A 14,841-nucleotide genomic window follows, 5' to 3' on the forward strand; every position below is an offset into this window, starting at 1 on the left:
TTATTTCCGTTGCTGTAGTCATTACAAACACACACATTACTCCCACTGTGTGTGAGTAATTGCAGTCACTGAAGGTAAAATTCTCTAGGCAGTTAAAGTTTGTTGATTGAGCATCAGAATGACCTTATCTTAACTGATTTATTGTCACAGTACAGGTTGGTGACTGTAAATGAAGTCAGCAGTCCCAGAGGAGTGGCTTTGACAACAGCAGATCTGAAAAGAAGCTGTCTGGAACATCAGCAGATGTACTCCGTGGCATTTCAATGAGGTAAAGTCGTTACTATCCATGCCATTCACCAGCCTCAGCTGCTTCATTTGCATTGAGATCTATTGTAGCTATACTTGACATACACTTCAAGCAAACACAGTATACATTCACCGATAAAGGGATTATCAGAAGTCTTACAATAATAACAGTATCTTTCTGAGATTGCTCACCTACTGTGTAGTTCTCAAACTGGACAGTTTTTATTCAGTATGACTGACGTCAACTAAGCAGCTTGCTAGATTTCCTAGGAGGATTCAACAAAAAGGATTGGGTACTTTAAGTTTTTCAATTGACAGATTTTTTCAAAAATCGTTTGGCAAAGCCCCAGGAAGAGACAGGAGAATTTTCTTGTGGATTAAAGACTGCCATTGTGGGAGTGCATCTCTTCAACAGCAGAACGTCACAAAGACAATTCCAAATACAACACTTCACATCCTGACTATGGCTGCTACTACAAGGAAAATCCCACTTGTACACCTGCCCAGTCTGAACAGTATACCAAGAGTATTATCCATTTGGATTTTCCTAGTACTGCTTTTACAGATATCCCACTATACTGATGGAAAGGAAAAAGAATATATCAACATAGGTGCAATGCTTAGTTCTTCAGAATATGAAAGTCATTTCTATGAAATGATTAAAAACATCAATGAGGAAGAGATGCCGGAAAAAAGGAAGTTGAACGGTACATTCCTTGTCATGAATGCCAATCCCATACAACTGGCATTATCCGTATGTCAGGATCTAGTTTCACAGCAAGTGTATGCCGTAATTGCTAGTCATCCTCCAGATTCCGATCTTTCTCCGGTGTCTATATCTTATACCTGTGGATTCTATCGGATCCCTGTCATTGGTATCAGCTGTAGGGAATCTATATTTTCTGATAAGGTAAGTAGAATTTAAACTCATAAAATTTTCATTTTTTGTTTTTTTTAAATATTACATGTTTTGAATTATTTTTTTTTTATAATTTGTAGTTTGTGAATTTTTAAGCATAAGATAATTTTCATAATTTTCATCACATCTGTTTTGACATTTAGTAGAATCTATTGATAATTCATATTAAATGATTGATTAAGCATAGATGTAGTTTGATGGACCTATCTTACAGTAAATTGTTCAATAAGTATTATATATCATATATCAATATTATAACGTTACGATTAGATGACAAAAATGTTACCTGATACAAACTAACAAATCCTTATTCAGAAATAACTTCAAGGCTATGAGTGTCATCTAAGATTTCCTGGATCAACCAGCTTTACCATGAATGCATAATTATTGCAATTTGATAATAATGACTATGTGCTTGTAATATCTGTAAGTAAACAATATGTACAATACATGTAATGCAATCAACCTTATTGTGTGTGTGTGTGAGTGAGTGAGTGAGTGAGTGAGTGAGTGTGTGTGTGTGTGTGCATGTATGTGAGTGAGTGAGTGTGTGTATGCGTGTATGTGTGTGCATGTATGTCTGTGTGTGTGTGTGTGCACATGTATGTGTGTGTATGTGTGTGTGTGTGTGTGTGTGTGTACTGTACAGTTTGTAGTACAGACTGACTTTACAAAGAAGTAATTATATATATAATGATCTGTGTTTACTTATAACTAATACATAGGTCTTAATAAGGGCTAAACCCTTTGAAGCCTGACATCAGCCATAAACCAAGTCATTAAAGCCTGACACCAGCCATAAATCAAGTCATTAAAGCCTGACTCCATAAAGCAAGTCATTAAAGCCTGACTCCTTGTTTAGGGTGTAATTACATAGAGTTACAGAAACCAAGTCATTAAAGCCTGACTCTGTAAACCAAGTCATTAAAGCCTGACACCCTATAGGGTGTAATTAGTACATAGAGTTACAGAAACCAAGTCATTAAAGCCTGACACCCTATATATAGGGTGTAATTACATAGAGTTACAGAAACCAAGTCATTAAAGCCTGACACCCTGTAGGATGTAATTACATAGAGTTACAGACACCAAGTGATTAAAGCCTGACACCCTATAGGATGTAATATACATAGAGTTACAGAAACCAAGTCATTAAAGCCTGACACCCTGTAGGGTGTAATTACATAGAGTTACAGAAACCAAGTCATTAAAGCCTGACACCCTATAGGATGTAATTACATAGAGTTACAGAAACCAAGTCATTAAAGCCTGATACCCTATAGGATGTAATTACATAGAGTTACAGAAACCAAGTCATTAAAGCCTGACACCCTATAGGGTGTAATTACATAGAGTTACAGAAACCAATTCATTAAAGCCTGACAGTGACATCCTATATTTAGGATGTAATTACACAGAGTTTAATACAGAAACCAAGTCATTAAAGCCTGACTCTGTAAACCAAGTCATTAAAGCCTGACTCCGTAAACCAAGTCATTAAAGCCTGACTTCGTAAACCAAGTCATTAAAGCGTAACACCCTTATATGTATATGTAGGGTGTAATTACAAAGAGTTTAATACAGAAACCAAGTCATCAAAGCCTGACACCCTATAGGATGTAATTACATAGAGTTACAGAAACCAAGTCATTAAAGCCTGACACCATTTAGGGTGTAATTACATAGAGTTACAGAAACCAAGTCATTAAAGCCTGACACCCTATAGTTTGTGTGAAAACAATATATATCTAGTGTACAGTATCTACCTTTCAGATTACAATTATTTGATGTACTTTCTGTTCATATATAAAATCTTAGCAGTGTCGAAAATGTTAACATATAAAAATTTGATTGGATAATGTCATTGGTTGTCTTGTATTTTTAGTCATAAATTTATGATTTTAAATCTTGTAATATGATTGTAAATTTATGTACCATCTGATGTGATTGACTGCAAGATTAACTCCCACCTGTTATCCAAGGCCTTAATATGTATTTTGTCTTTTCAACGGCTTAAAGGATTTGAAAGTATTACTTCAACAGATTTTTCACTTCTCAGTGTTTGCTATCAGCTTAGTTGGTCACCATTGTTATACTGGTTACTATAGGTAATCCATGTATTCATCGTTTTGTCTGTTTATAAGTTTTATTGCTGAAATATCCATTTTATGTTGCTTTGATAGCAAGCATATATACACAATGTACACATGTACCTTGGGAAGAGGACATTTAGGTGTATTCAGTGTTGATGACATGTGATTCTCTGTAATATACCAGTTGGAGATATCTGGTAATAAAAACATGAAATGTAATACCTTGTATCATGATCATTTGAAAGAGACTCAAGCTATATATAAAGATACATATTTACAGAATTTAGTAAATTTATCTTACTAATCTTAAAGGGAAAGGATAACTTGTGAATTAACATTGTGTTAAAAAAAAGATGGATTTAAATGAGAAAATAATTTGGTTTTGTTTATTTTCACATTTGTCTCATCTAAAGTCCACTCAAAGGGTTTCCAAAACTTCTCATATAATATATATATTCAAGTGGTATTGTTTTACCACTAAAACTATATTTTTTCATGAAATTTCTTTCTCAATGTATCATTGTACATACGGACTGTAGGAAGGTGATGAGACTCTCCAAACTACATGTAACACAGTGTAAAGGTGATGGGGCTCTCCAGACTACATGTAACACAGTGTAAAGTTGATGAGACTCTCCAAACTACATGTAACACAGTTTACATTGTGTAATAATGGTAAAAATAGGTGTAATCTTTATGGTCCTAGTAATAAATTCAGAAATTTGTTGAATGGCCGTCACTAAGCAGTGCCCTAGTATTAAAAGGCAGGAGGAAACTAAGGTTAATTGCCAGGAAACCAAAACTAAAGTTGCCAGGAAACCAAACCATTGTTGTTCTCCAGAACACCATCCTTTGATATGCTATGTAAGAACCGATTAATGTTCAATCAAACCCAGCCAACACTTTTCGGGGTTTGTTGCCAGACTGTGGTAAGTAGTATATATGAGCTAACCACTCAGCAACCAACCACCCTTGCAATTTCTACAGAACTTCAATTGCAGACGATGAAGCAGGAAACAGGTTCCAAAAACAGATTTTATTAATTAAAAACTTTATATATAGGTAGGTGGCCATTCAATTGCTGATTCTGTTATTTCAGCTTTAGGCATCGCTGCATGGTATTGATTGATTTTCCTCTACCAGCTAATTCCATCAGATCATGCTATCAGTTGGTCAGTTTCAGATTTACCATTTACATTACGTACCAGTATCAAATACTTCTCTTTCTCATCTATATGTGAATATCTTAGGGGAAAAGATCAAAAGTTCAGAGAAGTCATTTATTTTTATGTTCTTTACATACTGTCATATAAGCCCTGACAGTGATAGTTTAATTCCTTAGGGAATGTTAACAGGAAATTGAATGTTGATTCATTTCATTGCCATCTAATCATTCATGAATAAATAGTCATGATTTCAGAATTAGACAATGTTTTATGCATCATTTCGATATGTAGTGATCAGGTGGTGGCATAAAAGTGTGCTTGAACTTGAAGCGTATTTACTGCTCGTGAAAAAGGAATGAGAGAAATAAAGACTATAAAATATAAAGAGAACTTTAAACTATAAACATCAACATATGAATCATCTGGGCAGGATGAATAAGATGGTGATAAAAAATGTATTGCACTAAATTTATATCAAAATAGGGCTTTACAAATCAAAGTGGACATTTTCTTAATAAAACACCATCAAAAGAGTGATATACAAGATAATGTATTGTCAGTTATGTTGTTTGGAAAATTTCTTTTGCAGACACATTCTCAGAAAATGCTATAGTTGATGTATATATTAGGCAAAATGAATATGTAAATTCCTCACAGAGAATACTTCACCAGAAACTGGTATTTAAAATCATCAACTAAAAAGTGATTATCACAAGTAAAAGGTGAAGCTTGCAACAATACGTCTAGACTCTAAGGTATCAACAAACTTTAAGGTATAGCATTTATAAGTAAGGGGATGAAAATGATAATTCTCATCATTTAAAAGAATTGAACAAAAACCCAGTGAGAGATCAATAACATTTGATTTCAGTGATAGATCATTTGATTTCAGTGATAGATCATTTGATTTCAGTGATAGATCATTTGATATCAGAAGCAAGATACTGTTTTTGATGACAGGTAGCTGCAATGTACATATTCTACAAGTTTTAACCACTAATTTATATACCTGGTCCAATTTGAAAACTAAAACTAGTTTAACAATGAATTCAATTTTTCCCATTAATTATGATTAAGTCGTATTCCTTTAAAGAATGATTGATAAGATAGGTGTTTGTTTTCATTCATTGATTTATTGGATACAGGAAATTAGATGTGATATTTCAATGATGTAATTAAATTGTTCATTTTTGCCTTTGACATGTTTATGAGTGTTTTATAAATCCTGTTTTTTTGTACAATCAGTAAACCTTGGCTAGCTATAACTGGCATTACTCTGTTATATTTTTCAATCAAACAAAAAATAGCATATTTACTAAAAATTGTTAAAATACCAGTAATTAGACATTATACATGTTAAGAGGCCTGTTTTATTAGCAAAACTGAACTGATTCAGTAGTGTAAGGTATAGTGAATCGTGTGTGTGTGTGTGTGTGTGCGTGTATCCGTGCGTGCATGCGTGTGTGTGTGTGTGTGTGCATGTGTGCATACGTACCTAGCTAATTTTATCTTGAAATAATTAATATAAAGTATAAAGCCAAATTGCCTTAGTCAGGAATATACTCAGAAGACATATCGATAATGGGGGCCGTTTCTTACGTATTTTCACATGTATACATACATGTATATCATTCTACTTCCCTGTGTTTGTTTTGTGCATACTCATTGACACATATTCTTTTTGCTTTTATGAAATAAAAAAGAGGATACTACAACATACAAGCTTGTTAATGATATGCAGTAATTAAAAGATTGTCGTATCAGCACTCAAAATTGAACATGTCTTTTTTAATTTCCCAAATGACAAAATTATCAAATTGCCACTTTTTTATGTAATTTGTTGCATAAATTTAAACTGTCTTGAATTCAGTCATCAACAAATTGCGTATTCCCATTTTAATAAAAATTGCATGTTCAATTTAACTCTACAGAATAATCATATTTTAAGGTGATCAATCAATATCATAATTATAAACTGGATATTTTATCAATTCCAGGTTGTTGTTTTTTAATCTTTTATTTTTATCCGATTACCCAATATAATTCTTGCTATAATTTATCTGTATCACATTATCAGATATGATTTTTGGAATAATTTATCTATATGACAGAACACCAGGAGGCGCAAGTGCAAGTGTGGTGTACTCAGGGTATTTTGATGTCATGAGTATTTGCAACTTGTTCTCTGCTGTCGTACTTTCATAAGCATGTCAAGTGATAGTGCAGCATAAAACACTGCAAGCACAATCCGGGCGCAAAATACCCCTGAGTACCCACACTGGCACTCACGCGGCATGGGGTTCTGTTATTATTACATATGTTTATCCAAAACAACAAATTTTCATAAAAATGATTCTGTGCAATCACACTCTTTTATGCACAACAAATAATCATACCTTCATTTGCATATAATTTGCATGTGGGTAGGTAATAATGGTTTTGGTACTGCAATGCAGTGCAAATACCACTATTATATTGTATACATGTACAGCAGTGCAAGTAATCTCTGGTATATAATGTAAAAATGTATTAATATCAGGTATAGTTTTAGGATGATTATCAATATCATTATGATTCTAGGGTAATTTATATTATAAATATGGGATAACATTAGTATCAATAAGTGTAATTTTTTGATGATGAATCAATATTGTAATGATTTAGGGAGAATTACTTAATAAGTTAATATATCATTTGTTTGGGTATACAAATTAGTTCCAGTTGAAATGGTTTTATATAATTGTGAATAATTCAATTAATCAGTGTACATTATAAAAGTGAATCATTTTTAACGGTGACTTTTTTAATAGAACATTACTTATCAAAATTGCATATGAACCTTGATATTTCAATGTATGACTATAGTATTATATCATTTATTTATTGATGGAATATAGTTTTGTAAGATGACACTTTCAAATACATCGACGTAACACCAAATGAAATAATGTGTCTGAAAACCTATATCGTTCATTTTATGTAAAGAATATGTGTGTGTAAAATGAAATTACCAAATCTAATACTGCATCGTACTTGAATAAATTAAAGTGTCTGCCAACATTTCTAACTGGGGAGTTGTCGATGACCAAGTGGTTAGCTCGTATACCTCTTATCTCTGTAGTTTGGGTATTAAAATTTAATCAGGTCTGTGTGTTAAAAGAGTGGTGTTCAGTTTGACCCTGCTGAGCAAAGTAGATTTTCCATGGATACTCCAGTTTCCTCCTGCTTCTACAACAATATATATAGGGCACTGCACTAGGGTGCTGCTCTTGTGGTGACCATTCTACATATTTCTGAATTTATTTGGACGAATAAGGTGATATTTCCCAAGAAATCCAGTGACGGCTGACTCTTGTCATCAGAGGAAACCAGAGAATCAAGAAAAGAACCTCTCTTGCTCCTTAGAGTTTAATTGACATGTTACTTAATTACTGGCAAATTAAAAGTTTAATCAAACCTAGACTAGTCTGGAACCTTATCAGAGTATAAGTGGCATAACCACTCGACAACTGAGAAGTCTCTTTTGTATGTTTGTCTCAGTGATATTGTCAACCAGATAGCCATCCCTTGACAAATCAGAATGTCTATGACAGGAAATTCACAGGCAAAGTTTAAAGTAATTATTTTAATTAAATATAGATATTAATTTCCTGCACTAATTTAATGTCATGATCCATGGTACAAGTCTACTTACGTGTGTAGCAGTGATACTACCATGTGATATAGATGTACTCTGAATAAATTAGTTTATTTACATAACTTAATTGAAAATTGTAAAGTTGGAATTTTAATAATAGTTTTAATTTCCTGGTTCATAATAGTACTAAAAAGTAATTTGATATGGCTTAGTACAGTTCTGCGTATATGCTAGGAATGATACTACCAATAGATATCTGTACTCCAAATAAATTATATAATATATATATCATTTGCCAGAGGTCGAAAAAAAATTTACATATCAAGTGAGGAAAATGAAATAATCAAGTAATCACATCGCCGATGAAAAAAAAAAGTATATATATAAGATTAACTTGAACTTCTGGCTGGACCACAAAAATAGTTTGTTCAAATTAGCATATTTATAATTGAATAGAAACATTTTAAATTGCTATTTGAATTAGATAAAGATATTAAATTTCACATTCTTAATACACCATTTTAAGTTTATATTCCTTGGTACAGTTCTAACTATCTATACATTAGACTGAATAATCCAAAGAATAAGGATGTTATAAGTCGTTACTCGGAGTTCATGAGGGGAACATCGTCTTTACCAGCAAAGTGCAATTCTTGCACTTTCTTATCAAACCTTATCAGCTCATTACCATAACTAAGTGTTTGCTTTTGTAATTACATCTGATAAGCCTCAGTCATCGCTGGTACAGGTACTAGGTCAAGACTGAAATGCTGTCGACCGAATGTGTGCAAGTACTAGTGAGTGTGTTACTCTGCCGCGAGGCACAACTGGCTTGGGTGAAAGGTCACGATTTGGCTTGGGTGAAAGGTCACGATCCGATCGCGATCATAACCTTAAGATACATCGTGCACCATACATTGACGATGTTACATGTGGTATATGGCCATCAGATATGGGAATTTGCTATTTAAGTATCTCTGTGCTTAATTTTTCAAAAAATTATTTAACTAGCTATGGAACGAGAAAAACTGTAGTTCCGAGTGCAAGGTTACTTTCAAGGAGTGAATCGTTTGAGTCAAGGGACGTTATCAGCTGTTACAACTTTTATAATCCTATTAAAGTTAACATTGCTAACAGATTTAGAGATTGTCAACAACCTGACTTGCCTATTGATGAACTCCGGTTATCCGCAGTTTGGTTTTACCGAGGCATTTCTGACATGTTATGCTGAGGAAGTAACGATTTATAACATCCTTATTCTTTGGTTTAAGTCTGTAATGCTCTGCTACTAATATTGCATCGAGCAATGTTCTCTCCAGTGAAATATTTATATGAATATATATATGTTCTCTCCAGTGAGATAGTTATATGAATATATTATATATTGTCAAGCAGATTGCAGTTCTGTGACAAATTAAAATGTCTATTGATAGGAAATATAAGCAAAATTGTAAAGCCATGATTTTAATTAAATATAAATACTAATTTAAGGTTTACAAACATAATTATGTAAAACTCCTTAAGGTATCAAATTTAATATTTCCTATAATCAAGTTATGTCAACAGTTAGAAGTATTGAAAATGAAATACAACGATGGGTTCCGTAGTCTGAATGGTTTCTACAATTGATATTAACTATTAAGGTCAGGTTAATGGTGCTGGAGATTGATTAATCATATGACTGTGTTATTGATTCATACTTGGTCTTTTTATATCCTAAAAATTGTGACTCCAGAGAAGGAATGGAAACAGTCTAGACAGAATGTCACTGTGTGGCAGTTGTTTGTTTTATATACACACTCTTCAGGGTTCCATGTTAGGCATAGGATAAACATCGAACTTGTCATTCACCTAATCTAATTGTATTGAAGTTGACACAAGCCTGGAATGAAAACAACATGGAATAGACATTGAATCTAATCTATCCAATTTAATACAAAAAAAAAACAGCTTAGGAGGTCTAGCTGTGTATGATTCGCTTAGGGGGTAAAATCATATGGCAGATCGGACGAGATTTTTGTTGCAACATAAAATCAATAATGACAGATATTTCACTGCTATGTGCTATTTTAGCATTTACAACATAGATGAAGTTATTTTCAACACGAGAATGATGCATGTGCTGAATGTTGCCGCCATACATTTGAGAATGAAATGACTGCACATGTCAAGTGTATTGAACTCTGGTTATTTTGTATTAGATTTGACACAGCATAGGTTTGACGCTGATCGCATGTCGCACTTGTGTCATTATTTTTGACAAGCTGTGTCGAACTTAATTGCCTGTCGAGTTTAATATTAGTTGTAGCAACTAATTACAATAGACGTTGAATTTGTCATGTACATGTACCAAATCTAATAATTAGATTCAGCACATGAGAAGATGGACGCTTATCCTGGGCCTTACAAAACATGTCGGAAACGCCTCGGTAAAACCAAACTACGGATAACCCGAGTTCATCAATAGGCAAGTCGGGTTGTTGACAATCTCTAAATCTGTTTACAATGTCAACTGTAATAGGATTATAAAAGTTGTAACAGCTAATAACGTCCCTTGACTCAAACGATTCACTCCTTGAAAGTAACCTTGCACTCGAAACTACAGTTTTTCTCATTCTCGTTGAAAAATTAAGTACAGAGATACTTAAATAGCAAATTCCCATATCTGATGTCCATATACCACATGTAACATTGTCAATGTATGGCCGGTGCACAATGTATCGTAATGTTATGATCGCGATCGGATCGTGACCTTTCACCCAAGCCAAATCGTGACCTTTCACCCAAGCCAGTTGTGCCCTGTGGCGGAGTAACACACTCACTAGTACTTGCACACATTCGGTGGACAGCATTTCAGTCTTGACCTAGTACCTCTACCAGCGACACTCAGGCTTATCAGATGTAATTACAAAAAGCAAACACTTAGTTATGGTATTAAGCTGATAAGGATTGATAAGAAAGTGGAAGAATTGCACTTTGCTGGTAAAGGCAATATTCCCCTCATGACCTCGCCGTATTACTCTGAACTCTCAGAGTACTCTTTGTTTCTGAGCAGAAATTGATATTCTTTACAACATATGTTTGTGCCAAGGGAACTGTGATGGCATGCAGATAGACAAAATTCAATGTGATGGTCAAAACTTGGTGTAGGTAAAGTCATAGCGATAGCAACACAGTACATAATGTTTAATTTCTCAACAGCTTTGATTACATTTAATTAGATCTTCTCAGAAATTAAATCTATCTTTCTGTTTCTATCACCAAGATATCTAATGTTTGTGTGGCCATGCAGTTGGAGGCATTCACTAATGTACGATTTTTGTCCTGGACCAAATATGTTTCTATAAGCCCAGACATTTCAATATCTGACTTGATATTGTTGTTCATGGAGCCAGTGTGCCAAGTCAGACAGCTAAGTGTCTGTACTAATCTTTGTATGGCCTTTGTAGTTGTTGGCAATCACTTGTACAATAGCTTATCCTATCCATAGGCTATCGGCAGATAAAGAAGATAATATCAAACTTTGCGACATCTGGGAAAACCTAATGATATGTAAAGTACTTGTCTGCTATGGAATGATTTGAGATAGTGATGATAAAATGGTCTGTGATGATGATATAGTGTCTCTAGAGAAATTGCAGTAACCATGAGATTGTACATAAACAACTATTGTACAGATTAGATCTGAAAGAAGAAATTTCAAATGCCTCTCATGCCATTACCTATCTTATAAAATGAATGCTTGATGTTAGCAAATCAAACATTTCTAAGTATACATGTAGTCATACGTAAACAAAATTGTGTGTTTCCGTTAACCTGACTGATCCCAGTTTAAGCCTACAACCCTAAACATTTTTGTAAACGTTTAAAACAAAAAGATATGAAATTCTTTGTCTTCTTGACCTTCAGCTGTTTTCTTTTCACAGCAATGTCTGTACATATTTCATCAAAGTATCACAGAAGTATTATTCTGATTGGTATTTTGTTTTTTGGGGATTGAAACAGTATTTTTCAAAAATAAAAACAATTAAAAATGATTAAATAAAATCCTGATTATTTTTTCCACCTTAAGTTATAGTCACACAATAACCTTGAGTCGAAAACAGTTTTCTAAATGTACAAAAATCTGAGAATTGAGGCCTCTTAGTCTTACAAAAGTATACAATATGCAAATTAGGAGTCAGTGTTTTTTTAGTATAAATAGAACTTTAAAATATGCCCAGTTTACCAAATTATTTTTTGTCCTTTCCTTCATTAATCCACATTTTTGTATCTGGTCTATTTTATCAAATAAACTGTCAAAATGGAAAATCCAATTTGAAATGGAATCAGTTTTATACATTAATTTATGATAGTTTTTAGAGTCTCAGAATTAACAAATATATGAACAATATATGTGTAATGGAAAATAGTGCAATTAATGGTCATATTCATCATTGGGCTATTTTGTAATTTTCCACTTAGACTAGTAATAGTATCAATCAATGTAATAATATTCACACTCCATTACCCCTAAATCCAATGTTACTTGTTTTTACAACCTTAATAAGTTATGTTCATGTCATGAACATGACAATGTTTGTGGACTCCACAGGAGATAAATGTTTTGGTGTGTACATCTATGGCCACCTTGTCAGTGTCTATCTATGTGTCCAACATTGCTACTTAGGCAAAATAAACAATGTGTTTCTGATAACCCAACGATCCTAGTTTAAACCACCGACTCTAAACATTTCTTAAACTATTAAAACAAAAAGATAAGAAATTTTTTGTCTTCTTGACCTTCATGCACGTCTTTCTTCTTTCCCCTAGTGATGTCTGTACATATTTCATTAAAGTATCACAGAAGGGTATTCTGACCGACATTTCATTTGGTTTTGGGTCAAGCAATATACAGGTATAAAAAGAAAAATAGTTAAAAAGGTAAAATAAAATTATATAAAATAAAATCCTGACCTGCCTACCCTATCTTGTGAGGCCATGTTATCGGAAACACACACAAATTTTTCCACCTGACTTGCTTGCTAAGTTTTCTTCATGCATGGTTGGTTTTAGTTCAGATAATTACACTACTTATAGTTAATTTGATGAGGTCAAAGGTCATTGATTGGAAAATGAAGAGACAGATTTGTAGTATGCAATGTAGTACCTTATATGGGATAGAGGTTATTTTAAAAAAATCTAGAAATTTAGACTTCTTAAATGTGTGGTCATCAAAATGTGATTAGCCGAGAGTGAAATTGATGATGTTTAATGGTATTGAATGTAACCTTTCAGGTAGGCAGACAGTTTTATCACAGTAGGTAATATAGAACCTTATACCGATAATCATCAATTTCTGTCAGACTTAGTGACTACATTTTCCACCAACTTGATGGATAATATCAGTGTCTTGGGGAACTTTGCCATTATTAGATCATATATGACCAATGGAAAGATATTATTTCGGAAGAACTAATCCTGTTCACATGCAGTGACTACATTTGCACATATTACCTCAGGCAACTTTGATCTTATCAGAAAAGTAACATGTTATGATTTAAAAGGAACTTATCCTGTTCAAATAGTAAAAGCATTTTGTAGATAGTTGATGGGCAATTGATATCTGCATTCAGCATTCGACTTTGTCATTTAGGTTTGACACAAAATATCTGACTTATGATAAGGCATTTTTCGTCTCGTGGTAGATCTCATGAGATCCTGTGATCGCCATTGCAACCATATCAACCATGTGAGGGTGGTCAAGCTGAAAGTGTCAAATGCTTAGCAGCATAGCAGTTATTCTCAATGTCATTGCACATGGCCATGGAGAAAGCTTGACTGCGATCATGTGTTTGACAACCATTGTTGCTAGGTATATTTGCATATGGCGTGATATCTGCAATGAGAAGCAACTTAAACTGAACCAGGTGTAAAAGTGACAGCATTTTTGCCAGTCAGTGGCCAATGATTGATATATATGCAAACTTTGTCATAATCAGGTTTTACACAAAATGTCTGACTTACAATTAAAAAAAACTTGTAAGTTGTTCTGACTGAGACAAGAATTTGCAGAAAATTGATGTCTAATCAATCCATGCCGTAGGGAACTTTATTAGGATTTGTATGAAATACCGAACATATTATATATATACGGTATGTTTTTAAAAGAATTTATAATGCAACTGTTCTGCTAGGTAATAAAGATTATTGCAAAATGTTGATACCTAAATGTGAATTTCTCCAACAACTTTGCAATAAGGATGTAATTTAACAAGAACTTATCCTGTTCATACCATTACTGTTTTTTTGGCAAAAAGTCAATGAACAGTGATTAATGTCACAAACAACTTTGACATTATCAGAAATATGACTTAAAAAGAAGTAATTCTGTTCAAACAGTGGCTATTTGTAAAAAGTCGATGGGTAAAGATTGATGTCAAGGGAACTTTGCCATTATCAGTAATATCTAGCGTATAATTTAACAGGAACTTATCCTGTTCATACCGTGACTGTTTTTTGCAAAAAGTCGATGAACAGTGATTAATGTCTGAAACAACTTTCACATTATCAGACATTTCTAACAAATGACTTAAAAGGAATCAAATAATTCTGTTCTGACAGTGACAACATCCTGCAAATGTTCAATAGATAATGATTGATGTTGAGGGATTGTACACAAAACATCGGATATCTGATTGAAAAACAACTTATCCTGTTCTGACAGTGACAAGAATTTCCAGAAAATTGATGGATAATGATCCATGTCTCAAACAACTTGCCACAGACAGATTTACATTG

General features: G+C 33.4%; 1 protein-coding gene across 1 annotated transcript in view; it reads left to right on the plus strand.

Moving 5' to 3' along the window:
- The first annotated feature begins 550 nt into the window (after positions 1 to 550).
- The window catches only part of LOC144447926 (glutamate receptor ionotropic, NMDA 1-like), a 48,386-nt gene continuing 34,095 nt past the window's right edge, over positions 551 to 14,841 (plus strand). The window contains exon 1 of the mRNA XM_078138027.1: positions 551 to 1,156. Coding sequence (XP_077994153.1) covers positions 710 to 1,156 — 447 coding nt within the window. The 5' untranslated portion in view covers positions 551 to 709. The remainder of the gene's footprint in view (positions 1,157 to 14,841) is intronic.

The sequence above is a fragment of the Glandiceps talaboti genome, chromosome 17 (genome assembly GCF_964340395.1).
Source record: "Glandiceps talaboti chromosome 17, keGlaTala1.1, whole genome shotgun sequence".
NCBI lineage: Eukaryota > Metazoa > Hemichordata > Enteropneusta > Spengelidae > Glandiceps > Glandiceps talaboti.